This window comes from Electrophorus electricus, chromosome 14 (genome assembly GCF_041902795.1).
Source record: "Electrophorus electricus isolate QZ-2024a chromosome 14, ASM4190279v1, whole genome shotgun sequence".
Taxonomy (NCBI): Eukaryota; Metazoa; Chordata; class Actinopteri; order Gymnotiformes; family Gymnotidae; genus Electrophorus; species Electrophorus electricus.
This window is the reverse complement of record NC_137510.1, coordinates 18,860,001-18,885,889: the sequence shown is the minus strand read 5'-3', so window position 1 is coordinate 18,885,889 and position 25,889 is coordinate 18,860,001. Positions and strand designations below refer to the sequence as shown.

Sequence of the window (25,889 nt, the reverse complement as noted above, 5' to 3'; positions counted from 1 at the left end):
TGAATGTCCCTCATTTTGGCCATGAAACCTCATATTGTCAGGGACATATTGAATGTCCCTCACCTGTTCCTCATTTACTGCCTATTTAGTTCCCACAGGTGCCTGAGTTCTGTACTTTGCACTGATGGTCCCTTTATTATTTTAAATCACTGCTACAGTATATAGTTATTTACTTTTATAACATAATAAAAATGTTTATATTTTAGAGTGCTAAATTTGATATACATTATTAGCTAATCACATTAGAACAATCTCATATACCTCAGAGTTATGATAGTTGTTACAAAGAGCTGTTCCAGCTGGGGTCCTGTGATTGACATTATTTAATTTACATTAATTTTGACTGTAATAAATTAAACTCATGTTTTGAATGTTTAATATCGCACTTAAGATACATTATGTGCTATAAATGTCTGTATAATACATGGATAGTAGCAACAGCAAAGTTCGTGACTGGCTGCGATCTTATTTTTTTGAACAGCCGCTGGGAATGTTCCCAAATCTTTTCTCTTTCCTCGTTTTTTTCGTTGTGTATTTAACTAAAGCAAACGAGGGCATTAAAAAATAGAGATAATCTGTTTCACAGGTGTTACGTGACATCACAGAGCAAGTAACGTAGTGGCTTTGTAGAGTGCAGCTAACTGTTACACATAACCACTGAAACCGCATACGACAACAGTTACCATAGCAAATCTGGAAATATTTTAAATGGAAATATTGAGATGAGGATAAAATGAGGAATGAAGTGGAGGAATGAAGACAGACTATCCGGACCTTGACATTGTTAGCGGACCGCTATGTGTGTAATAGCCGCGCATAGGAAATTCGCTATAGCATTGGACATGTTTTGGAGAGAGGCGGATATGTTAGGCTGAGCGTTGTCATTTTACTTGCAGTCTTTGGTGTCTCTTCTGATTCAGAATGATGGAGGTATGTTTGTTTTATGTTAAATTCCATAATCAAATTAATTTGAATTGATGCAGATATCGGTGTGAAGCCTGTACAAAAACTTCTCACTTAGCGTTAGGCAGTTAGTTAGGTAACCTAGCGTTATATAGCTAGCACGTTTCGTGCATGTCATGTAAGTTACGGCCAGAAAAACTTACTTGGCTAGTTAACCTAGACAGCTAGATAAGTAGTTATCTAGAAAACAACGTAGATGGAATTTGACTTTTACTTAAGCAGTCATCATAATAACATACCATTTTAATATTAACTTGTCAGAAACTTGTGGAGTGAGTTAAAGTGGTGAACAGCATGACCTTGATTTATTGTGGCTACACATTGTAACGAGAAAGGTTTTTATGTTTGTCAATAAATAATTTAGTTAGCTAGCTAACCTAACGCTAGCCAGCTAGCGAGTTTAGTTTATATTTAGGTAATAGAGCTAGCTTAGCTAAGGCTAGCTAGAATAACCCACTATTCAAGTAGAAGAGCTAAACTAGCTAAACAGTAAGATAACTAGATGGCTCATTTATTTACATTTGTCCGCGTGAAGAGTCGATCACCATCGGAGTGGTAGCTACTAAAGTATGAGGGTTATAGACAATATTTCAGTGCATTGTTTTTTGTCGATCTTTGTTCTGTAAAAGACAAAAGGCTGTCGGAGTTCTTCATAGTATACAACAGAATTGTGTTCATAAACTAATATGCCTGTGTGACGAACCGAGAGGCGCTCTTTTATCTTAACCTGCAGGTTGTTTGGCAAGGACTGATTATGTAGTTTAGTGATTATGATGTTATGTAGTAACGAACAGTAGCAATACCCTGACCCACCTTTTCTGCTTTTTTACTTCAGGGTGCGGTTAGATATGGTATTAGAAATGTTGCCACCCAATTAAATAATATTCTCATAATCAGCAGGTAGGTATTTTGTGCCAGAAAAAGCTTTTCTCTTTTTTTTCCAGATCTCTGTAAAGGTTTGGCCTCTGTTGGTGCTGTTTGTTGCATGTTTAAAGATAGTCACTTGCTACAAAAATGGGAAAGTAGTAGAAGCTTGTGAGGACATGATTCCACTTCACAGCCATCGTTCCAGCTCTGAACCTTCACCATACAACATCAGTGTGGATAAGGTTAAATTCAGCCCTGGCGGCCAGATTAAAGGTATTCGGATCTTGATCCTGAATTATAGGTCTTATTTATTTAGGCTTAGTCGCAACTCCATTCGACGCCCCCATGTTGCAATAATGTTTTGTCGGCCTGGATTATATGATTCATTTTTTGTAATCCATACTATTGTAGCTGTTTTGTTCAGAGTAGAAATATAAAGAGTTGTGTGCAGAAAACAAAAATTCAGATTTCCATTTAAGATGTTTTTCATGTGTCCCTTCCAAAAACACTGAGAACAAACACTGCTCATTTTGATCACAAGGCTGAAAACCTTGATGATGATGAGCAAAAGTGGAATGAGTAATGCAAAGTTCTGCTCTTCTTGGATGAAAGAGAATGGTTTAATGTTTTTGTGGTCTTAACATAATATTTATATTCATGTGTTGTGACACTTAAAGTACCAGCAAGTTTAGCTTTACTCTTTGGGAGAAGTCATTTAAAACAAGGCAGATTTATTCCCCCATCACTCACAAGGAATTAGCTAGGTCGGATGTTTTAATTGTGACTCCAGAATTATTTACACTATCTGTGGTTTTTTTTTTTTTTTTTTTTTTAATCACTAAAAATGTATTATTTAGTTTCTACATTTAAGGCCTGTTATTCAGTAACTACTATGAATTATGCAGTAGCCACATTGAATTTAATATGAAATCTGTGTAGCTACACGAGTGAGAAATGAGTCTGAATCCACTGAAGGGTTAACAGAGTCTGAAGGGTTTAAACTGTCCTCCTGCATTTTCTTCTAACAAGATTTGATAATAAGTTTGCCTTTGTTGTTAATGCTTCTCCAGCACATGGATTGTGTTTGTATGATTTTAAACTGTGTGAAATATACCAGTCCTATCACAGTAAATCAAGCTGCCATTATATTTGTTAAATAAAAAATATCAATTATTAATTGTATTTTTTTATGTCTGTCTGCCTGTTTTTAAAGCCTCCTCTCTTTTGTTTTTGTAGTGACATTATCCACCGGTAGTTCTGACTCCAAGCTCTACTTCAGTGGCTTCCTCATTCAAGCCCGAGACTTTGGGCATCCTTCTGCTGGAGCTGTTGGCTCCTTTGCTCTCCTTGAACCTGCTGTGTCACAGCTTCTGCAGTGTAACAATATAGAGGTCAGCAACTCCAGAGTCTTATTTACCTATTGGCTTTTTTTGTTGGTGTGTGGTTTTTTTTTTGTTTTTTTGTTTTTTTTCAATCAAAATAGTGGTTTGTGTAACCCAGTTCCATAATGCACCTCCTGTCATTTTCAAAGGGCTCTGCAGTGAGTCACACCAGTTCAACCCATAAGACTGAAGTTCAGGTCCTCTGGACTGCACCGCAAAACTCTCCTTCTAAAATCCGGTTTCAGTGAGTGTCTGTGCACATTGCTTCTCTGATTGATTGTAACTTCTCACTCAGGAATTCATATTTTTGTGCTCTGTGTGTGTTTCAGGGTGACCGTGGTTCAGAAATACAATTTGTACTGGGCCAGGATCCTAGGTCCAGTAGTGTCTCTGAATGACACATCTCCTCTCCCACCACAGTCTACTGCTGGAGCTAAGACAACCACAGCCGCAACCTCTCTCTCCCGCCCTGTAGGTCTGGCAAGAGCTTTAGATTTATGTTGTCTAAAATCTAATTTTACATGAAACAATGATTTTTGATACCATTTGACAATCTCTGAGAGGTTTGTACACCCATGGGCCTCCTCAAAAGCCTGAAATTGTTTTTAGGACTGCGTTGCAACAACTGTAACAAAGCCTTAATTGGAAAAGTATCTGTTTCAGAACTGAAAATCCTACTATTTAAGATGCTTGAGCCAATGTATTAACTTCCCAGAAGTGCGTATTGTGTGTAAAACCTACAGCATAATTCTCCGCTTGACATGTGTTTAATACTCTGAAATTTTGTCTCTTATAGCTCTATCCAGAGCAGCTCAGTTTGAGCCTCACAGTATGACTGTGAAAAGCAAGGTCTAGTAAAAGTATATGGAACTATGGAGTTACTATTTGTTGTAATTGATATGCTTCTCTCTTCATAGTATTATACATTAATTTTTAAAAATGTATTATAGTATTGTAGCATTCATTTTAATATTGCTGGAAACATATTAGACTTCAAGTAGTTGAGGAATAATTTATACAGTCATAATTAAATCCTATTATTAAGTGTGTGTGTGTGTGTGTGTGTGTGTGTGTGTGTGTGTGTGTGGTTTTTCTCTTCCATAGTTCAGCTCAGAAGGCTGTGGATTTAAGAAGTCATGTCTGAGAGACCCAGTTGGCTGTGACCCACACAGCAGTCCTCACTGTTACTTCCTGTCCTTCTGGACTGAAGACCAGAGTGTGGTGTTTGAACTCAGTGGGTTAGCTTCAGGTTATGTCTCCTTTGCCTTATCAACAGATAAATGGATGGTAATGTGATTCATTGTTTACCCTAACATCTTTCAGCAATGTTATTTGTTATCATCTCTTCATGTGGTCTGGTATGATGAAAGACAATCATGTTTTTATTTGTAGGGGCATGATGATGTCTACTTGTGTATTAATTACACCGACCATGTGGACATCAGTGCTGCTTATGTTGTGGAAAGAACACATCCAGTAACTTCTTCTGAGGTATACACCTGCATCAGATGTGGGCAGATGTTTTCTCGTACTGATTCATAATTTCATATCTTAATGTGACAGCTGATCCAGAGTAGTCAGAATTGCAAACGAATACACATGCACCTCATTTGTGACACAACTTGAAGTTGTCTGATGTTGTAATGTCATTTCCAAATGAACCTTTAAAAGTACTTATATTTCAGTAATATTTCTGATCTGCTGCCATCTCTCCTCTCTGATCTTTGTAGAATGTTTTAAGAGACATGGCATGGAGGCTGTCTGATGGAGTCATCCAGTGCAGCTTCCGCAGAAACATACGCATCCCAGGCCGCAGCCAAAATCGATTTGACTTGGATCAGACATACTACCTATTCATGGCTCATGGTCGTGTAGACAATGGTGAATCACAGTTTTCTGTGTATTTATTTTCCTCAGCCAGTCTCTAAGTGTACTGCTGACATTTAGATGAGTTCAGTAATCTCCTTTCACCTATTAACTGTAGGGCGAACCCACAGACATGACCGGCAGCCCCTCATTTCAGAAAGTCAGGTAGTTATTACCGGGCCTCCAGAGGATCTGGGAGGCTCTCGCTCTCCCTTGCTCATCAAATTTCACGGTGAGTTTAAACTGTGATGTAGGAGCCTGTGGAATATGGCTCCTTATTCAAGCCATAAATAGTGATAACCAATTAAAATGGGTAACAGCTCTCTCTGTATGCAGGTGTGTTCATGCTCATTGCCTGGATGACGACGGTCAGCACAGGAGTAATTATGGCCAGATACTTCAAACCTGATTGGCCTGAAACCACTGTGTGTGGACACAGGGTCTGGTTTCAGGTATGAGTGTTGAGCTGAAGGTTTGATTGTTTGTGGGGGTTTCCTCATAAGTTGTCACTAATGTCTGTTTTGTTCACAGTTTCACCGAGCTCTAATGATCCTCACCGTCCTTCTGACATGCACTGGCTTCATATTACCCTTTATATACAGAAGAGGCTGGAGCAAGGTACTCACACTCACTTAGTATGTCTGTGTGACTCATGCTCATTATTTAGCAGTGTGTCATGTTCTCTCTGTCAGCCCCCGCCACCAAATGTATGTCCGTATGACTGTCCCTCAGCATGTGGAAATGTCATCTTGCATGCAGTCTTTCCATGCAGAATAAAAGGGAAGAAATTGAGAGAGCAGGAACATACATGTCAGGCCATTTGTTATAATTACACCTAAAGGAATCTGGCACACTTTCCATATTGCTGAGGACTGAGCACAATGGTATTCTGGTCCACACTGACAATTTTTTAGTAGGAGAGCAGAAAATCAGGGCATAATGGTGATTCAAGAGTCATTAAAGTAATGTCTGTGGTTACAGATCACCACCAGAGGTCATCTTTTCACCACTGTATTGATAAAGATGTAGACTGCCTGTCACTTCTACAGCCACGCCACAGGACAAAATTTCTGAGTATTCATGGCGTTGGATATGTGCCATTCATTAAACGCTGTCTTTCTGGCCACTGTGCTGTTTTCTTGCTCCTCTGTTTATAGACTGAGATGTGGGAATGAAAAGGTTATTAGTAGTCATGTCCTCTGAGATAATTGCTTGTGTATGCTTTCCTAAGCGTGCAGGATCACATCCTTACCTGGGTTGTACTGTCATGCTTCTGGCTGTTATCCAACCCATCGTGGCCCTGTTTAGACCTGCAGCAGACTCCTCCAGGTAAAACCACACTATATTTTTGTGCTTTGTTTGGTGGGCCCCAATAATTTGTTTAGAGTGAACTTTTTGAAGATAAATACCAATAATTTCAAATATCTGAATTTATATATGAATAGATTTTATTCATATAGCACGTCTTGCTAATTTTCTAAGTCTTCTTCTATTTGTAGGAGATACATTTTCAACTGGGTCCATTTGGGCACAGGCACTGTAGCTCAGGTGATTGCTGGTATGTGAGAAAATAATGATCATTCTTTATAGCCACTATACCAAAAGAGTCAGTTGCTGTAAAATCTCTGTCTGTGTGCAATTGTCTCTAACCAAGTGCTCAGTAGTTTTAGTGGTCAACTACAGGGACATAAATGGCTAAATGATACAATACAGGTGTTAATTGAAGATATAAAATGAAGAAAACTTTTGATGCAGTTGTCAGATAAAGTATTTCCCACTGGACTTTACCATGTAACCTGCTAGTTATCTGTAAAGGCCCTGGCTTGTACATTCCTTCCCAAGTGAAACGTGGGCAGTTCTGTAACTTGCACTTACAGCCATGGATGGAGTATGGCATTGCTGAGTTACACACATTATTAAAGGAGTAAAACTTTAAAGCAATATTTTAATAAACCAGATTAATTAGTGCTTTTCTACTGTAAACATAATGATGCACTTGTAAGAAGTTTATATTTGCATTTGACCTGTCTTGTTTAGTAATTGTTCTCAAATTGTGTTGTGTTGTATTCTATATTCTATACTGTATTGTAGCTCTCTTTCTAGATTTTAGCACTAGCGCTCAATTCTAGCAGTGTCTCAGTTAAGGGTTCTAACCTATTTCTGCTCGATAAGGATACTTGAATTAAACAACAAAACAAATCGCTCAGGATAAGGGCGTCTGCTAATGCCATAAATGTAGAACAATAGATTGCAGTGTAAACGAGGAAGCTGTAGCTGCTTCTTAATAATGTCATGGATGTGTTTACTTAATTATATGTTGTCCACAAGTAAGTAAAATTGTCAACCAAATATAAAGCAACTGTGAATATATAGCATGAAGAACATTAATTCTTAAACTTTGGTTAACACAAAGGCAGCATAATGCAATCAAAATCCAAAAACAGTAATGGGGGGCCAAGGTAATAAGAAAAAATGGAAATAACCCTGCTTTACCTCTTGCTTTAGTTGTGGCCATCTTCTTGGGCATTCACCAGCAGGCCCTGCTGCTCCCTGCTCCCTGGACCACTGGCCTCCTGGCTGGACATGTGGTCTGGTTTGTGCTGGCAGACATAGTTCTGGAAGTACACAGGAGAGGGCTTTTCCCCACAGGTCAGTACATTTAACAAATCCATTTGCAATAAATAGCTCTCTCTGTTACATGGCTTTTAGTGCTCTTCCTACTCTCAGAGGACCTTATCTGTCCAGGTAAAGCAATAATTTGTGCCGTGGCAGTGATTAAAGTTACTTTGCTAGTGGGAAGAAAATCAATTGTACAGTCAGATTGCATTAGACTGTAAAAGGCTTTTAGGGTACCTTTTTAACAATTGGTGTGTGAATCTGAATAGTAATAATTTTAAATGTCATTCTGGAGCTTGTCAGAACAACACATTACAATAAACAACGGAAGCAAAAAATGATCCCATACAATCCCTGTGAAATGTCTTAGATGAATAAAGTACATGTACTAAACATGCACTGTTTTTTTTTTTTTTCCTATGGTCCAACTGTATTGTTATTCACTTTGTATATATTTTGTTAATCTTGTTTTAGGGCAATTTTTCAAAACCTTTCAAATCTTCACTGAAAACATACAAACTGAAGACAAAGAAGCGATTCTGTTTGTTCCCTGTGATAATGAGAGCTACATTAAGGTAGGGCAATACAAATACCACTTAGTCCGTTTTCTTCTGTTGTTTTCCCTCCAAATGAACTAACCTAATATACATTTATTTCCTGTTGCAGGGGACTTGTTTTAAAAAGCTTGTTTTAGTAATCTACCTGTGTGGAAACTTTGTATGTCTGACTCTTCTCTTGGGCACCATCAGCAGGATATGACGTACATAGACACAAACTCTGTGTGTCTTACGCCAGCTGTTGCACTGAATCTGTCCCATCAGATGCTGAAGACTTTACATTTTAGTTACCACAGAGTCTTTCCTTGGGCAGCTAAAGTCAGAGTGTTCCAAGGAGGACAGTGTGTCAACATTTGAGTTTAGATTCAAGATACCAAAGATAATTTTAGGTGAAAGTATAGAATGCAAATTTTTACATTTTAAATCAATTTTATAGTAATTGAATCAATATTTTTTTTTAAGTTTGAATACTTATACTTGAATAATTAGCTTCCACTAATACGTGTATGTATGTGTGTGTGTGTGTGTGTGTGTGTGTGTGTGTGAATATGGACGAAAGTATTGGAACAAAATATAAAATATGGACAAAAGAAACCTCTTAATATTTTTAATTCATGTGTTTCATTCAGTTCCATGAGTAAAATCAAGCACCTAGCCATGCTCTGCTTCTACAAACATTTGTGAAAGAATGGGTCGTTCTAAAGAGCTCACTGAATTTGAGCATGATACTTTAACAGGATGTCACCATTGCACAAGTCAGTTCATAAAATTCGGTCCCTCCTAGATATTCCATGGTCAAGTGAGAGTGGTATTATTGAAAAGTGGAAGTGTTTATGAACTACAGCAACTCAGCCACTAAGTGGCAGACCACACACAGCAGAGTCGCTAAGTGCTGAGGTGCATAATGTCTAAAAGTCGCCAACAGTCCAGAGTTCCAAAACAATTTTGACATTAACATCAGCTCAAAAACTGTTTGCTGGTGGCTTCATGGTATGGGTTTTCATGGCCGAGCAGCTGCGTACCAGCCTTACGTTACCATGCACAATGCCAGGCATCGGATTGAGTGGTGCAAAGCATGCTACCTCTGGACTCTATAGCAGTGAGCATGTGTTCTTTGGAGTGATGACTCCTGTTTCTCTGCCTGGCAGGCTGATGGATGAGCCTGGGTTTGACAAATGCCAGGAGAATGCAACCTGCATGATGAGGTACCCACTGTTTGTAAAAGCAGTGGGCAGTGGTAGCTCAGTGGTTAATGTACTTGACTTATAATCAGAAGGTTACCAGTTCAAGCCCCACTGCCAAAAGCTGCCACTGTTGGGGTCCTGAGAAAGGCCCTTAACCCTCAATTGCTCTTTGAATAAAAAGCATCAGCTAAATGCCCTAACTAAAGTCTGGTGGAGGAGGGATAATGCTATAGGGTTACTTTTCAGGGGTTGGCCTGGGCCACTTCAGGATACCAAGACATTTTGGACAATTGTATGCTTTCAACTTTGTGGAACCAGTTTGGGGAAGACTCTTTTCCAGCATAACTGCCCCAGTGCCCAAAGCAAATTCTGTAAAGCCATGGTTGGGTAGGTTTGGTGCAGAAGAATTTGACACGCACAGAGCTCTGACCTCAACCCTATCGAACACCTGTAGGTGTCACAATACTTTTGTCCATATAGTATATATGTATGTGTGTTCACTTCTTAAAAAGGGGTGGAGGACTGGTGACTGCATGGGGCAATAATAACACTCTTTAATCGTGAGACACATTGAAGCTGAGCAATTGTGCTATTTATTTTGATTTTATGCTGTCTCATATTTTTATTTAATTATAGATGCTATGTAACTCCAAATGTGTCAAATTTATTTTTAATTTTGTGGAAATGAAATACTTTTATTCCTTTTTTGCTTAGATTTTGGGTCGAGTCTAAATTTGAGTTTGCTGTATGTTCAATAATTAAATGTCATGGAGAGCAGTTCTGTATGAAACAATATGACCAATGTGTCTAGCCCATTTGTTGATAACACTTCAGACTGTATGAAGAGTGAAATGGACTATCAAAACTTTAGTGCACTGTCTGCCTTTTTGTTTTTAATTAAATCAAACTTTATATCAAGAAAAATCAGGTGAATACATGTGATTACAAATGATCTATTTGAAAATGCAGATTAAATCTTAACTTGTTTCCTACTTACTGAGTTACTGATGAATAATTTCTTGCTTAGCTTTTTACTTTTGTCATGCATTCTGTTGTGTTAATACCAAATGACTCGTTAAAGCTGCCGTGCTCTGCTAGGAAGTGAAATGTAACACTTGGACAGACAAGTTATTTTGAAGAAGAAAATACAGAAAAGATCTTGCTAAACTGGGTTCTGGCCAGAGGACTACAGCTTTTAGTGTTTATCAGCTAGGCTAAAGCTCATACAGTCCATTTGTGCTTTAATAATATATAGAATAATCTCAGAATTAATATGATCTTTCATATTGATATTTATTGTTGCAATAGTTATTTCAACACTTGTAGCTAAATTAGAACAAGGTCAAGTGTTTCTTTTCAATAGAAAGCAATGCAACCTTATACTTGAGAATGGCTTATGTAGATACAAGCAAGCAGTACTCTTGGTTTTATAACCAAATGTGGATTCACGTAAGCATACAAACATCTTTATAGACAACAAATTGCAAAGCGGTGTAATTATAGTGTTTTTCCATTTACACAGTAAAGCATTTGAAGTCACTTAAATATTCACTGTTAAATAAGTTATCCCTATTTTTGGGAGTATTGATATTTTGAGTATCTAAATATCCAAATATGATTTGTTTAAAAGAAAAAAAGAAACCAATACACGTAATCGAATATATCAAGTTAGTTATTTGAGTACAGTGAATTCTAGCAAAAATGGGCAAAGTTGACCTTATCTCATTTTTTGCTAATGTTTCAGATATTCTAATTGCAGTCTTATACAAACTTGTCTAGCAAGAAAAGAATATTTGAAACCTTAGTACATCTTCCTTTCCTTGTACTGAGACTTACATAAAAGTGTGTTTTAACAACTTCTTGACATTTATATGGAGAAACGAGCATAGACCGAACATCCAACCTTTAACTAACATTTTTGGACATCTTGGCATTTGCTCAAATCTTCTGCCTCTACAAAACATGAATAAAGAGCCAGTAAAAGCACACAAGCAGCAATGGCATGTGCTTATGGAGCTGCATGAAATCTGAAGTCTGTAATACTGCTTAGAAAACTTAACGATTCCCTTGTGAAGTCCTGGGAATCCACAGCCCTACACAGTTATCTTTGCTTATCCAAATTTTTAAAATGCTTGACAAGTAGCTGATACATTAGAGCAGGTTTCTTTGAAGCAGAGAAAACTGTATAGGGCACTGTGAACCAGGGCTGGAGCTGAGAACCCCTATTTTACATAACTCGAAGGATTCTGTCACTGGCCAGTCTGTTGCTCTCTAGTCATTATTTGCAAACTCCCCTGCCTCCCAGCGTAGAGCCATGGCACTTTTGCGACGACCTCCAGAATAGGACTCAGGAAACTAGGGAGGGAAATAGGCAAGATGTGTTTAGATGGTTTCAGTAACATTCAAGATATCCTTTGAAGCATCAATGCAAAAAGAATGCTGAATGTCATAAAATTTCTATGTGTAGTCTGAGTATCCAATGATTGCATCTTTTTGAGCTGCCACTCATACACTGTATAAACAGAAATCCTAAAAGCCTGTAGACAACTAAAGAGGGGGACTAGACAATCCAGAGTGCAGGGCCAGTTATGTTCTGCTGCATTCTGGACACCACTGGCTGTGGTATTGAAAGGATTCAAACTTTTGATTGATAAAATGAACCTTAACTGCAACTCTCAGGAACCTGTCTATACTTGATTTAAAAATGTGATCATTCCACATAAGACTTACTACTCAGCTCGAGTTACAAATCATGCATATACAAATAGAAACTTGGTAGTGGATATACTGTGCACACCATGATGATTCAGGAATACATGTTTAAAATTGATTTGGAAATAGAATTGTGGTTGAATTTGTCTTTGCAATCACACTTTATTGCAATGACATATTATGTTACCATATTCACTGGAACTTACTCTGTGATCACAAGATAGGGTTGACCGATCCATCTTGTAAGTCTTCATAGGAGATGAAGGAGATGATTTACACTTTATCGGAATATTCTCTGTAATTCAGTAAACAGGTAACAGCTTTATATAGACTTTATATTATATAAATTTAGATATATTAGCTTTATATTATCTAAATTAAAAAAATAATCAAAATAAATTGTATGGTTGTTATCATGACAATTAAATACACAAACTTTTTTTTAAATTTTTTTAGATTTTTTCATGAAAGTAGGATTTTTAAAATATTTTCCTTGTCATATGGAAGCATACCTTGATTGTCATATGAACCATCGAGAAGACTGGGTGAAGCAAGGAACTTTTCTTTGGTGTAAACATTGGCTCTTTGTCTCTTCAGTTCTTCCTCTCGCTGTTTTACCATCTTAATCTCTTCATCAACCAGAGATAGAGTGCTCCTAGATCGTAGTTTGAAAAATGGGTTGTTGAGGAAGGATTTCTCTTGGGTCTCCACACAAGAAGAATTCAGGTTAAATTCGGATGCACTTCGAATTATTAGGTTTGATGTCTCCAGTATGATTACATTGGGGCTTTCCTCTGATCGCCAGTCAGCAGATTTAGATGTCACCAGTTTTCCACTGTGGCGTGGGCTTTGATGACAAGAATCAGGCTCGAGGATAATGACGTTGTTGGCCGCCATTTCATGTTTCTGTGATCCTCTTGTTGGTGAAGAGGTAACAATGAAAGATGGCATCTTGTTACTAGATGATAACTTGCAGTTGTCTTCCTCATGCTCAAACATCTTTCTCTTCTGATCAACTTCCTGACATAAACTTCCAGGGTTCAAAATGACTGCTCTTCCTTTTCCATGCACACAATCACTTGAGTAAGATTTGGACATTCCCTTAGTCCTTGGACTTTCTTCTCTCTCCATTGCAGAGCGGATGTCAGTTGGGGTCTCTGGGTCATCATAAGGTGACCTATAGCTAGAGTCACCTAGGCCTGAGTCCTCTGAGCAAGGGCTGAACTGGTTGTGTGGGCACTCTCTTCCAAGTGCCAGATTCTCAAGATCAGGATCCCTCTTGGGTCTGTCAATGTTTCGCACTGGTGTGTACATAAAGTTGTGACTCCCGTGGCAGGTCCCAGTCTTGGTTATAGGTTGGCGTGACAGGTTTTTTGTTTGCTCCTCCATCTGCAGCCACTGATTGCGAGCAACTCTAAAATTGACATGCTCTGTACTGACGTTTTCACTCTTCATCTCCTGGATCACACAGTAATCTTTTGGCACCTTCTTGTTTGGATCTGACGTGACACAAATAGATGAACTGTCCTTGTTGTTTATTGAACTCTTACCAGGCTCCTCCTCATCCTCAGATATCTTGGACAAGCCATGGAACAATGATGATGGGTTATAAGAGATCTCCTGTGTGGGCTGCGCATATGTTAAATTGCTCTCAGGTTGCTCCAACACATCGTCTTCTACAGGGATGTCCTGCTCCACATTATCTTCCAACACAGATTGGTTTTTAACATTCTTTACCTCAGGCTTTTGAATGAAGAGTTCTTGTGCACTGAGCTCAAGACTGTCAAGGTAGGAGTCATCATCCTCCTTATTGATAGAGGATGAAAATATAGTCCTCCATTTCTCATCTGTTTCACTATCAGAGGATGCAGCAGCAATTTCTACCATGATACACTCCTCCAGGTCTTCAGGATCATGAACAGACTCTGTTGAGATGTCTGACATAACTTCCTCTCGAATATATGATTCCACCATGGATTCATTTGTTTCATTATTGCTTAAGTCTTCTAAGATGGCCTCATGGGATTCTGTCTTCAGTGCTTCTAGTGTTTCTTCATCTTCAGTACCCTCTATTACAGGCACATTTTTTGTCAGTTCTTCTTTCACTGAATCCTGTCTTTTTTGTATTGTTTCATTTTCATACACACTCTCAGCACTAGATGGCGTATCCGAGGCTGAGGAAGTTATAGACTCATTGCGATTAAGCTCATCACGAGGGTCCTCCAAGACCAGAGCTTCTTTTTGGCAGGGCATGTCTTCAGGTTCATTAGCATTCTCCTCTGTGGAAGTCAGGTCTGTTAAAATGTCAACCACTACTTTCGTACTGAGGGATTCTAGGTCATTGTCATTGCAAGCCTGTTCATCTTCACCTTCAGCTTCAGCTTGGATTATGTCTTTGTTCTCAGGTAACTCAGTCTCCTGGACATCCATTTCACAGTCAAGTATGTTTGCTCTGCTGGATTGCTCACCCGTCTCCATGGTTACAGTCTTGGATAGGAACTTCAACTCTGTTTCTGTCTGATTCAGGGAGGGAAAGTAACCTTCATTCAGTTCTGTGCCATTCACTTCTGGAAATCCAGTTGCAGTTCCCTACAAATGAAAAGAAAAAAAAAATATAAATGTCAACATCATTATGAAAAAAATCCTTAACAGTAAATGTCAGTTCAGTATGCATCTGACCAATAACATAGATATGACACATTAAACCCTCATAACAATTATCACCATAAGTCATTGTGGTTACTTAGATTTCAGAAGACAGACAAGCATAAGCACAGAGATATGTCTATACTTCACACTGTTTAAAGTGTGAAGTATAATTGGTCATACTACTGATTGTCATGGAACAAACACAAAGGTCAAGGTCAGCTCATTTATATTATATAACTATCTAATTCTACAGCACTTATCTTGCATAATATGGATTTTTAACAGTAGTATTTGTTTTTTGCAAGTTAAATAAGAAACAAAATATGTTAGTTGAATTATGCCTTTTGTTTAGCACACAAATACCTTACCTTTACCTGCTCCCACAGTGACATCATGTCTGGACACTGCGAAAGCTTTTTTTTGGATCAATGTGCAGATCACCTGTTCACATTAAATTCAGTAGCTCTTCTGTTTCTGTGTTAAAATCATTCAATTATTCCAAGAACAATTTGAAAGCTTTGTATAATATTGAACAGGAAAGTGAAAAGTTGTTTGTTTACTATGATGATGTGTTTTTTTTGTTTTTTTGTTTTTTTTTGACAAAGCAGGCTGTGCTAAGGTAGAGAAAGCTGATCCCTCACTGAATTAAATGGATCCATTATGTAAGACTGCAGAATTGGTTTTCCCGCCCACGTGGGATATGACCTGTGGCTGATTAGGCCTGGCCTCCATTAAGCTCAGGAGAGGGAGTGACTGAAGCAGAGGCCTATGGGGCAATGTACCCATCTCCCCCCAACAGCACAGCAACACAGAACTAAGGGAAGCAGCTTATGCCCCTGCACCTCTCAACACTTTTGCCGAGTTGTGCTCAGATTGACACTGAGTGGGCCAGAATTACAAATTTTATGGTGAGTTATTAATTGCTGTTTCTGTTCCTGGGCTGTGATAAGTGATGGCAATGCAATGTAATTACAGACTAAACCAAGATCAAATTCATGTGTGCCAAGTATCAAAGTAATATTCATTCTAAATCCCAATGCTCTTTCACACAAGGGAGTTAACCAGCTGGTGGTTACAGATCGCAGACCGACTGCTAACTTCACCCTAATCCCCAGGGCTGTTGGGGAGCTTCAGAGAGGTGTTAGTGCTGCACCACTACAGACCAGGAAGCCTTTTTTGACTTTATACAATATGTAAACACTAAAGGAAAAAAGAAAATAAAAGCTTAGAACATTATTAGATACACTGTTTATTGTTTGTTTAATTAACTGTAATCTTCAGTCATAAAGAATACCCCCCCCCCCAAAAAAAACCAAAACAATTTATTATAACAGGTGAACATACCAAATTGGCCTTCACTGCAAGTTCTGTAAATTTCACTCTAATCAAGTCAGACAAAAGGCATGAAGCATGATGAAAACAACAGACTGGAAAGTGTTGAGTGCCATGGCAACAGCCCAGTAGGTATAGCAGCTCAGCTGGTGAGCAAACATTCATTCTTGCAGCCTCCTAGTCTCAGCATTTGTGTCATAATAATCGATAAGAAATAAATAATTCAGTGACATCAGATTAGCATTGAAGACAGACAGGGGAAAACAGATATCATAGCAGCCTCAAGCTTCAGCCTGAACAACCGGAAAGAATGCATTTTTGTTCTCTTCCTACGCAAGTTATTCTCTCCTCAGCAAAATCTGCATGCTCCCTGATGTATAATGTGTATGATTTTGGAGGAATACACATGAACTTGTGCAATAGTGGTAGACAATTTAATATATCTGGGATTACATGATCCTTATTGGCAGATACGGCATTGCTATCAGGTCACTGTCAATAATGTATTCCGTCAGGCAACGCTACCATTTCAAAAATCCATGAAGAGGTATTACCCAGCAAATCACTGATTATGCAACACTTGTGCACTTTTGGTCTGTCATCAATAGACAACAGTCAGAAAGGTTGCATGTCATGATGAGTATGTGTGGATGCATGGCCCATCGCATGGGTGGTTATTTAGGTTCCAGCCTTGTTTGGAGAATAAAACCTGTGAGTTTCTAGGCAAAATTGTTACAGCAGGCCTATTTCAGTCATCTTCAGGCATATTCACCTCATTGCCAATCACACTGAGCCTTCAAACTAATCCCTTGTCACTTACTAACACTGAGTACTCAGACGGCTGAAGGTAAGCTGCTTTTAAATTTCGAGGCCATTTTCTTTATGAAGGCACAATAACCTTTGAATCATGAGAAGAATGGAAGTGAGAGGAGGTTTGGCATTGCGTGGGCTGGCCATTCATACCTCCAGGCAGCCAAGTTTCTCAAAAGCTCTAAACCTTAAGAGCTTGATTAGCCTCCTCTGTGACAAAAGTCACCACACAGCAGGGGCACACGCAGGTTTCTCAAAGCCGCAACGAGGCAAACAGCTTCTGCTAATGATCACAGTAAATATCCCTAAAACGAGTTCAACATTTAAGCGGTGTGAACTGTATACTGTTTATAAATCCGTGGCCAAACTTTTTTGACCATCTTTATAAATCATGCTTGGAAAATTAAGTACCGTGTCCTACCTATGTGTAATTTAAGATAGGACAGCCTCAGCTGTTACAAAGGTGGCCAAAATCCTGTGGACCGAGTGTGAAACGTTTCCCATTCCTATTGATGTTCGAGAGTTGACACTCAATTGCTCCACAGTCAGTCAATTTAATGAGGGAGCAGAGTGGACTGGGAGCTCTTCAACAGTAATCACTACCAATGAGTGCCCATCCACTCTGGCTTCGCTTCCCCCAGACGCCTCTGCATTGATATGTTGATGGCTGTGATATGCAGGTTGGCTTTTGTCAGCATATTAAATATGCTATTTGTCATTTTCGTATATGCTTGACACAACCAACAAAAATGTTAATAATGTTTAGTTAAGGCATTTTTTTTCTACAATGTGTAAATTCACAATATTTATGCTAAAGCAGGGTGGTTGTGCTGTGGGACGCAGGGGAATCACTAATGGTAACTGAAATGCTCTGAAATCAAAACCTGCTAATGTCAAAATCTCACAACTCACATAATGTCAAAAAACATCATCTTAGTTGGACTTCTTCTTAAATTATGATTCAGGTTTATGATGTTATGCTTGTAATAGTAAGTAAAAATTAATTACTTATTTGGTAATTCAATTATTTATTTACATTGTTGCTTCCAAGTAATATATATATATAAAATAAAAATATAAAAACTTACAGTAAACACTTGTTCACTGTAAGATTTTACTTCTCAAGATAACACCACAGCAAAAGAAAGAAAGAACATCACATGCAAAGCAATATAAGCAATGATTTACCCAAACACAGCCATAACGAAACTTTCCTCCAAAATCACCCATCACCAACAATGCTGTTGACATTGTGGTTGACAGTCAGCATCTACTTATTGCTTTGTGGTTTCTTACCACACAATATCTGTTAGATATCTTACAACAGTGGATGCATGTTATTACCAACAGCACTGCAAAGCTCAACACCAAGCCTATAAAACACACAGGTCACTTGATCAGCTACCTATAGTGGTAAAGTAAAATAAATCACTGAGAAGTTCTCTACGAGTGTGGCTATCGCAATCCTACCTTGTGCTGTGGCAGCAGCGAAGTGGAAAGTACCAGGCTGGTGCTCTTCCCTGTAGCCACAGAGACGGCAGCTCTCACTGAATGTGCAAGGAGCAGCCAATAGCGGAGCAGTCTGCCTCTAGTGCTCTGCTACACAATCACACATATACGTTCACTGAGTTGCTCTCACAGGATGTCTCCAAAAACTGTCAACCCTGACTGCGGTTATGTAGTTCCGACTGACATCAGCAATCAAAAAAAATAAAAAATCAGATATGTGGTTTCAAGAGATCTAACAGATCTACAGCACCAGAAGAGATGTCAGCACAACAAATTGGTACTGCTGCCTGAAAATTCTCTACAGTTTGTAAATAGAAAGGCTGGGGAGAATATTCTTCTTTGAAAATGTATAGATATAGCTTTTAATGCGGAAAGCAACCGCCAGTGAGACAGATGCAGACACAGGTTAGTTTTTGTCCTTCTTAAATAAAACTGCAGATCTGGAATACTGGGTTATGTATTTATTAAAAGACAGTACCTAACGTTTGTTTAAACATTTTTGATAAATATTAAATGTAATTAAGAGTGCTTTAGAATGATTCATTTTCAAGTTTTTAAAGTTACATGTTTTATGATGTTACATGTTTTTTACATGAACACTATCAGATCCTTAAACTGATGAGATTAAGAAATTACACCAGTAATTTGATTAATTGCTAATCACTGATATTTTAGGTCATTTTAGTCTTATTCACCTCAGGTACAGTGATTAGTTATTGTTAGTCATTGTGAGGACAGGTACCTTAGCCTAATGTAACCTGAGCTATAGCAAACATTGTAAATTAAATAATGCCACAGCAAAATTTACAGACACCCTCAATCATGCAGTACATTCACATGAAAGAACTAAACAGTTGCTTCTGCTGCAATGATGGCCATAAGATGATAGATCTCCTGACACATCAGAATTCCAAGCAGGAGGCTTTTTGTTTATTTGATTGTATTGCTTGAGAACTATAGAGTGAAATAATCATCTATTTTGATTCATTTTATTCATAAATTAGCCATCCAAAAGTTTGATTTTATATATATATATATATAGTTTTGTGGCACCACAACATCACTATAACCATCTACCATTTTCTGTCTCTTTTCTTTTATTTCTGCATCCTGATAGCAGTTCTCTTAATAACAGTGTAGAGGGGAGCCATTCCCTAGGTCCATTGCGTCTCATCTCATCTTCATCAAATATGCCAGCCCGGTGTCTTGCTCTGCGGAAGCTGCACAAGTTTTCCTAGCTGAGGTGTTTTCATTCCTATGACTGTGGAGACAAGGAACAGCATTTCAGTACAGCCAAGCTATTAATGTTCAAAACCATCACTTGCCTGTGGTAGTGTTTCAGTGGTGCTTTCCTCAAGGTACACACTCAAAAAGGGGGTTGATAAAAAAAAAAAAGAAGAAGTGTGCCATCTCATACATTTATTATTTTTTTGCTTACATAATGCAATTCTAAAATTATGTAACTGCCTCTCAAGCAGATGTTATGAAATGTCTCTCGAACATCCACTGTGTCTTGAAAACGACCAAGGACAAACTGTTCAGTTATGGCTGATGGACAGCAAAGGGCACTGTAGTTCTGTTCGCCTTGTTTTTGAGCACAGGAAACTTCTGTTCAGTTCCACTGGCATTCTGGATTTCTGTGGCAGAACAATAACTAAGCACTTTAACTCTGAAATATAAATAGGCATAACGGATTAAGCAACAAAGTATAATAATTTTGGAATTTATTTAGAAGTATTCCTTTTCTTTTTTAGCACACAGTTTTTCAGAGGAAATATGTTATTTGTTTAGTAAAATATTTTGGTTTAGTAAAATTATAGGCAGGTAAACATCAAGGCAAACATGGTTAATTTTTCACAACAAGTATTTATTAGTAAAATAAGAACTCATAACTAATTCTTATATTAACAAAAAGAATAAATATACAGTATTTACACAAAATAACATGCAAACATACAGAGATTATTGTTATAGAAAAGTGAAAGTGAAATATTGTATTTCTATTCTGTGATAGCCACTAGCATGGTTAGGACATTTGAGGTGCTCTGACATGCGCAACACACCAATTCATGGGTTGCAGATATGCTAATTTTGTCCACTGAGTGGGGCTACAGCTCCTATCAGGACTCATTACTCTTTTGAATAACATTAGAGCCAGTAGACTTGACCTACAAAAAATGTACATCCACTGTCTCTCTTTATAGTCACAATATAATACTGTGGGTTTTTCACAAGGCTATCACAATATAATACTGTGGCTTTAGGTTAGACTCAACTTTGATCTAAAGCCATATGTCTAAATTGGAAATCTGGCTGGGATGTTGGTGATTCTATTTTGGTAGTTCCTGTTAAGGTTTTTGAATTACATGAAGCTTTTATCTGATCATAGAATCCAAAAGACCTTCCTGAGCCAGGTAAGTGAAATAGCACCAACACACAAGTAAATGATCAGTGTTTTTTGCTGGGATAAACCTGGTTTATATTCAAACAGCAACATGTGGTGAGTAAAATTATGCATATTTTTATTTTGGTATGCAAGTACAATAAACTTCTGTATGTGAATGCATATGAAATTAAAGAAGGTTTGAAGAGAAGAGAGGTCAGAATGCAATTAAATGCCATGCTGCCTTTTCGTTCTTCTGATAATACCTGAGTCATTAAAGTCGTCACCTCTATACCTCATTAGGGATCCTCCTGAATTGTGGCTTTTGATAAAACTGCACCTAACCTCAGAGCGATGAATATTATCATTCCTGGGCTGGAAGATCTTGCTATGATAGCCTTGTGGATGGTACGAAAGAAGTGCTTCTTCATCATTCTCTTCTTCGTTATTGCCAATTATCACTAGTTCAGCCTTGATTGCCTCATCTTCCTCATCTGACTCAGCATTCTGATATCCCATAAAAATCATAGTAACAGGCTCATGAGACTCCAGCTCAGATGGGATGGAGTCCACTATGAAAGCAGACTCATTGTTGGGGTGAAGAGGAGAGTATCTCTCAAGCCCCAGCTCTGACTCAGTCTTTGGTGTGAACCTTTGCTGCTTCTCAGTCTCCTGGATAAGCTCTTGTTTGTTTGAGTACACAGAGACATTGGTCAGATTTGCTTTCTGCCCATTTATAGCACTTTGATAAGCAGATTGACCAGTGTGAAGATACTGCTTGGTTTTGTGTTGTGGAAAGTGAGAAGACAACAGCTTGGCATCTGCTTGGCCATGATCCTCTTCTTCCCTGAAGCTGTCAAGGTGTAATGGGCTGGGGGTTTTGCTCTGTGATGGTAAACCACTGGGAGCTAGGCTAACCAGCCCACGCTCCTCTTTTCTCGGGGTGGAGAGTCTGCTATAGTGGGAGAACACAGGCTCGTGGCACTCCAAATTGGTCAGGCTGTTCTTTTGTGTCGCTTTCCTTAGAAGCTCTTCCACGTCCAGAGGACTCAATTCATCCACCCCATCATCACACCCGTCTCCAGCCAACTGTACAGCATAGACAGACTTTCTTCCATCGTCATAGACTTTAATGCCTTTCCGCTGGAAGTCCTGTGAAGTGATTGTGGCTGAGGAGAGGACCTGGCTCTCGCCTGTACGCAGATCTTTTTCCACACTGATCTCCATAGCATACATGGCTGAAAACATAAACAAATCCAAATAAGCGTAAATCAAATGATCTCAGTGACTGGTTTGCTCTTATTTATAGTATTTCTTTAGATATTTGGAGATTTTGATAAATTCTCTAAAGCTATTGTAAAACCAGTTACATTTGTATTGAATTTGAATTCTGCACATTGTAAAACCAGTCATACCCTTTTTCTCTGGTTTACCAGCAGGCTCCTGCACTGGATTGTTGAGCCTTTTCATGAGGGTGGGAGTAAAAGACGCATCTGATATTGCAGAGTAGATGCGTTGAACTGACTCTGTAAAAGATTTTGTATGAATCAGACTATAAATATAGCACAGTGTATTGTGAAATAGCAGCATGTTATATATGGGCAAAATTCCTAAAACAATAAAATAATTTTTACCTGGTTGGGCATCGCCGTTTACTTCCTGTGTAGAAATACAGTGGGTCGATATGAAAACGCAAAATGATGTGAAGATATAAAACAAAATGTTTTGCCCGATCCACACTTTATCCAACTTACTCTTCTGTCAAACAAAAGGTTGCATCATGATGTTGACACCAAACTGGAACACTCCCATATTAACCTTGTGTGACTTGCCTGGCTTATGAAACCAACTCACCAGAATCTTGTGCAACTGCTGTAAACTAACCAGAGAGCTGCTGTAAGATGTGAGGGGAGCCCAGACATGGTGAAATAATGAACTAAGCGTTACCTTTATAATGTCTGCAGTAGTCTTCTCCACCTCCTTTAGCCGCTTCAAAATTACCTCCTCGTTCACTGAAATATTCGTCTCCTTTGTCTCAAGGTCCTTGATCTCATCTTCCATCCTGCATAGAGACAGGAAAATATAGATTCTACTCTACAAAATACACAAAAAAACTAAAGAATTAGATTTCCGCACATCCTGGAAATACTGCGCTGCAGCTTTTCCAACACCCACTCAAACCTTGTGTCACAAAGGATTTGTATGAAAGTGCAATGTATTGTAAAAATCACAGAAACAAATACAAAAATCTAAATCCCATTTAAATGTAATAATTTTTTTTTTAAATCATGAAAATGTTTTAATTTGCAATTGTATTAATAGAGATTTTGTTATCCACCCTAGTGCATTATTATTATTATTATTACAAATGTGTTTCTAGCTTTTCAACTGTTTACCCAGTTCTTCTTCCAATGTTATTGGGAATGACCAGTTCATAACTACTATTTATCTCTCCTGTATTCTGTGCTAGTAAGCATTCTAACAGGGTGAATGCTATTTCCGTGATACTGTAGTCAGTACAACATGCAACATCCTAGAATGCACTTCAATGAGAGTGCTAACTATATGATACATAAGAGACATGCTTTCATGGACCCCCAGAATTGCTGGAAATTAAGCTTGTGTTCCAGCCGGCAGGGAGTAATCTCCTCATATGATAGCACCCAGGTGTGTTCTGGCAGCCTTGTGATATTTATGTTGTTCTCCAGGTTTATGTGTAAATTAAAGTTAGGATTTAGGATTTTTTTTTCCACAGCTTGATGTAAATAAACACAGAGTAAGCCAAGTGCACTGTCTGTAAGTATCAGACTCACACTAAAATATGACAAATTCTCAGTAAATTGAAGGCTTTGCCAATGGTTTACTTAAGATGGTTTACCATTTCCTAAGAAAAAGCTTTCTACCAAGTTGATCACAGAGGGTTTAGCAGTGCTGTGGAACCAGAAAGATTGTTTGCCATGTTTTGATTGGGGGCATGACTTTGAACCTGAATGTCTGGAACATTTTCAGGAGTTGATGAGCTGTATCCTCTGTGAAAGGTAAGATTTATTTTAGATTGCTTCATGATTTTTATCCACACTCCTTAAAGCGCAGCAGACAGAGCTTAGTTCACTGAGCTATGTTCACTAGGCAAGCATCCTTTCACTTCACCTCACATCCATTTGAGCAGAAGTAAGCAATCATGTGGTCTGGCTCTGATATGGCAAGTGGAACTCTGAAGTGCCTAGATCTTCTGATATAGTCCATTACCTGGCACTCCTGACCAGGTAAAGTAGCACAGGTTTCTAATGTGGTGAACTCTCAAATCTCCCCACACTTTGTACAGTTTACAGTTTACTTTATTAATTTGCTCTTTATTCTGTAATAGACATCAGTTAATTGTATGCTAGTATATATCTGGTTGTCCAGACAGAGGTAAACACAGTTTATATAAGACTGCAGGCTGTCTGGGTAACCACTGTTTGACATTCAGTGCTCATCACAAGGGTTAAATGAGAGTAATCCTACCAATAGTTCTTCTCTCATGGCCCATAAAGCAAGTGATGTGTTTTTTGATTACGTGCTGTGATGCCCACACAGCTAAAATGGCTGAAGCAGTAGAGGCAACAAACCCCAAACACATGCATACAGCTGGTCCTGCTTCGGATACCTGTCAACATGGCTCTGCAGGAGCTCGGCCTGTTGCTGCTCCTCCCGAGCCTGGACTCTCATAGCTTCTTCTTCCTGTTCGCTCTGGCCGCTCATGCCATCCATCAGCCATTGTTCCCGCAGGGCTTTTTTCTGATTGGACACCAGAGGGAGGTTGTTAGCTCTTAATAGTCCCTACGCAGCTCACAACTCAAACCTAATGTCAGAAAAACCTCAGATATGTACCTTTAAATACTGAAGTTTTAATTTTAGTTCCTCGAGTTCTCGCCTTTTCTTTGTTATTTCCTCCTGTATTCTTCTTTTTTCCTGTTTCAATACATTGACAATGGCATATTCACAAAGACACATTAGGGTTTGAATCCTATCACGTCATATCACGTTTCTTTTCTCTCACTTAATAGCCGTGTAAAGGGAATAACAGTAGTGGAACAAAGTTGTATCAGCGCACAAATATGTTACGTGAACCCCTGACTTTTATATGTAACTTACATCTTCATATACAAGCATGTAGTTAGATGTGAACATAGTTTCAGGAAAATGGAATAAAGTGTGTTCAGTGAACGTTCAAAATAATCTGTTCTAGAAGTCCACTTTCATTCCTCCTGCTGTGTCCTGTCTGTCAGTAAAGGCACACTAATAAGCAGTGAGTCACATACTGGGAAATATACCTGTCACTTCCATGTAAGCAGCAAATGCACAAAAAGGCTACAGATGAATTGGTTTACATATAAAAGTGAAGCTTGCCCTAAAATGCCAACAGCAGTAAATGTGCTAAAACCAGATCCAAACTACCACCAGCCAAAGGCACAAACAATATGATGCAAGACTTCTCTATGAGGATTTCAGTGCCCTCCTAGGAAAGATGTGAATTTCTTATAAAACTGTAACCAGCTTACAAACCCATGAGGTAAACCTATGGTAGAGGGAAAAACACTGCAGTGACAACCTACTGATAGAGAGATGGCTGCTTCTGAAGGAACTGTACATTTGGCATACACTATCCATAATGATATCCCCACTGTAAGCTCCAGTAACATACTCACAGTGATGGCCTGCAGCCTCTCGCGCAGCAGATCGGCCTCTTCCATAGTGATTCTGCAAAAAAGAGATGAAAAAGAAGAGGGATCCACAGCAGGAGAAGGAATGGAGAAGAGACCGGCAGAAAGCATGAGGGAAGGAGCCCAACACAGACCGCAGGTGGGTGGATGGAGGGGGGTGCACACTCCATTACCGGGAAGAGCTGGAGGATAGATGGGGTTAGCAAGAGAGTGGGTGGCAAGGACGTGGGCTTACTGTGAGGCATTTTTTTTTGGGGGGGGGGGGGGGTGTAAATGGGAGGTGGTGACGGTTTGTGTGTGGGTGGACACAAATGATCAGGAGTTTATAGCAGTGTGCTGTGTTCTATGTGCTA

General features: G+C 38.7%; 2 protein-coding genes across 5 annotated transcripts in view; one reads left to right on the top strand and one right to left on the bottom strand.

The window, feature by feature from the left end:
* The first annotated feature begins 686 nt into the window (after positions 1-686).
* On the top strand, positions 687-22,007 carry frrs1b (ferric-chelate reductase 1b). 2 transcript variants are annotated; one of them, XM_081696295.1, is made up of 16 exons: positions 687-930; positions 1,908-2,103; positions 3,067-3,221; positions 3,362-3,456; positions 3,542-3,683; positions 4,317-4,499; positions 4,605-4,703; positions 4,943-5,093; positions 5,197-5,310; positions 5,415-5,530; positions 5,610-5,696; positions 6,310-6,407; positions 6,578-6,636; positions 7,584-7,727; positions 8,169-8,269; positions 21,857-22,007. In XM_081696295.1, the coding sequence occupies exons 1-16, from the start codon at positions 922-924 to the stop codon at positions 21,986-21,988; spliced, it is 1,881 nt and encodes a 626-aa protein (XP_081552421.1). In that variant the 5' UTR covers positions 687-921; the 3' UTR covers positions 21,989-22,007. The 2 variants fall into 2 exon arrangements, with proteins under 2 accessions (XP_081552421.1, XP_081552422.1); XM_081696296.1 differs by lacking the exon at positions 21,857-22,007 and adding an exon at positions 8,361-10,427 and having other exon boundaries at positions 691-930.
* Positions 10,710-25,889, bottom strand: part of palmdb (palmdelphin b) — a 22,917-nt gene continuing 7,737 nt past the window's right edge. The window contains exons 2-8 of one of the 3 annotated variants that reach the window (XM_027016091.3): positions 25,522-25,573; positions 24,704-24,784; positions 24,480-24,610; positions 22,778-22,892; positions 12,660-14,736; positions 12,354-12,442; positions 10,710-11,790 (exon numbers count right to left, since the gene is read on the bottom strand). In XM_027016091.3, coding sequence (XP_026871892.2) covers positions 11,707-11,790; positions 12,354-12,442; positions 12,660-14,736; positions 22,778-22,892; positions 24,480-24,610; positions 24,704-24,784; positions 25,522-25,566 — 2,622 coding nt within the window. In that variant the 5' untranslated portion in view covers positions 25,567-25,573 and the 3' untranslated portion in view covers positions 10,710-11,706. Of the gene's footprint in view, positions 11,791-12,353; positions 12,443-12,659; positions 14,737-15,164; positions 15,859-18,408; positions 19,634-22,777; positions 22,893-24,479; positions 24,611-24,703; positions 24,785-25,521; positions 25,574-25,889 lie in introns of those variants that run through there. The other 2 variants (XM_027016108.3, XM_027016100.3) reach the window with 2 other exon arrangements.

Bases quoted from the DNA above. Each gene is read 5' to 3' on its own strand.
- frrs1b (XM_081696295.1), top strand. The intron at 3,222-3,361 runs GTCAGCAACTCC...TCATTTTCAAAG, and splicing joins TGCAGTGTAACAATATAGAG to GGCTCTGCAGTGAGTCACAC. The intron at 8,270-21,856 runs GTAGGGCAATAC...CGCTTTCCTTAG, and splicing joins ATAATGAGAGCTACATTAAG to AAGCTCTTCCACGTCCAGAG.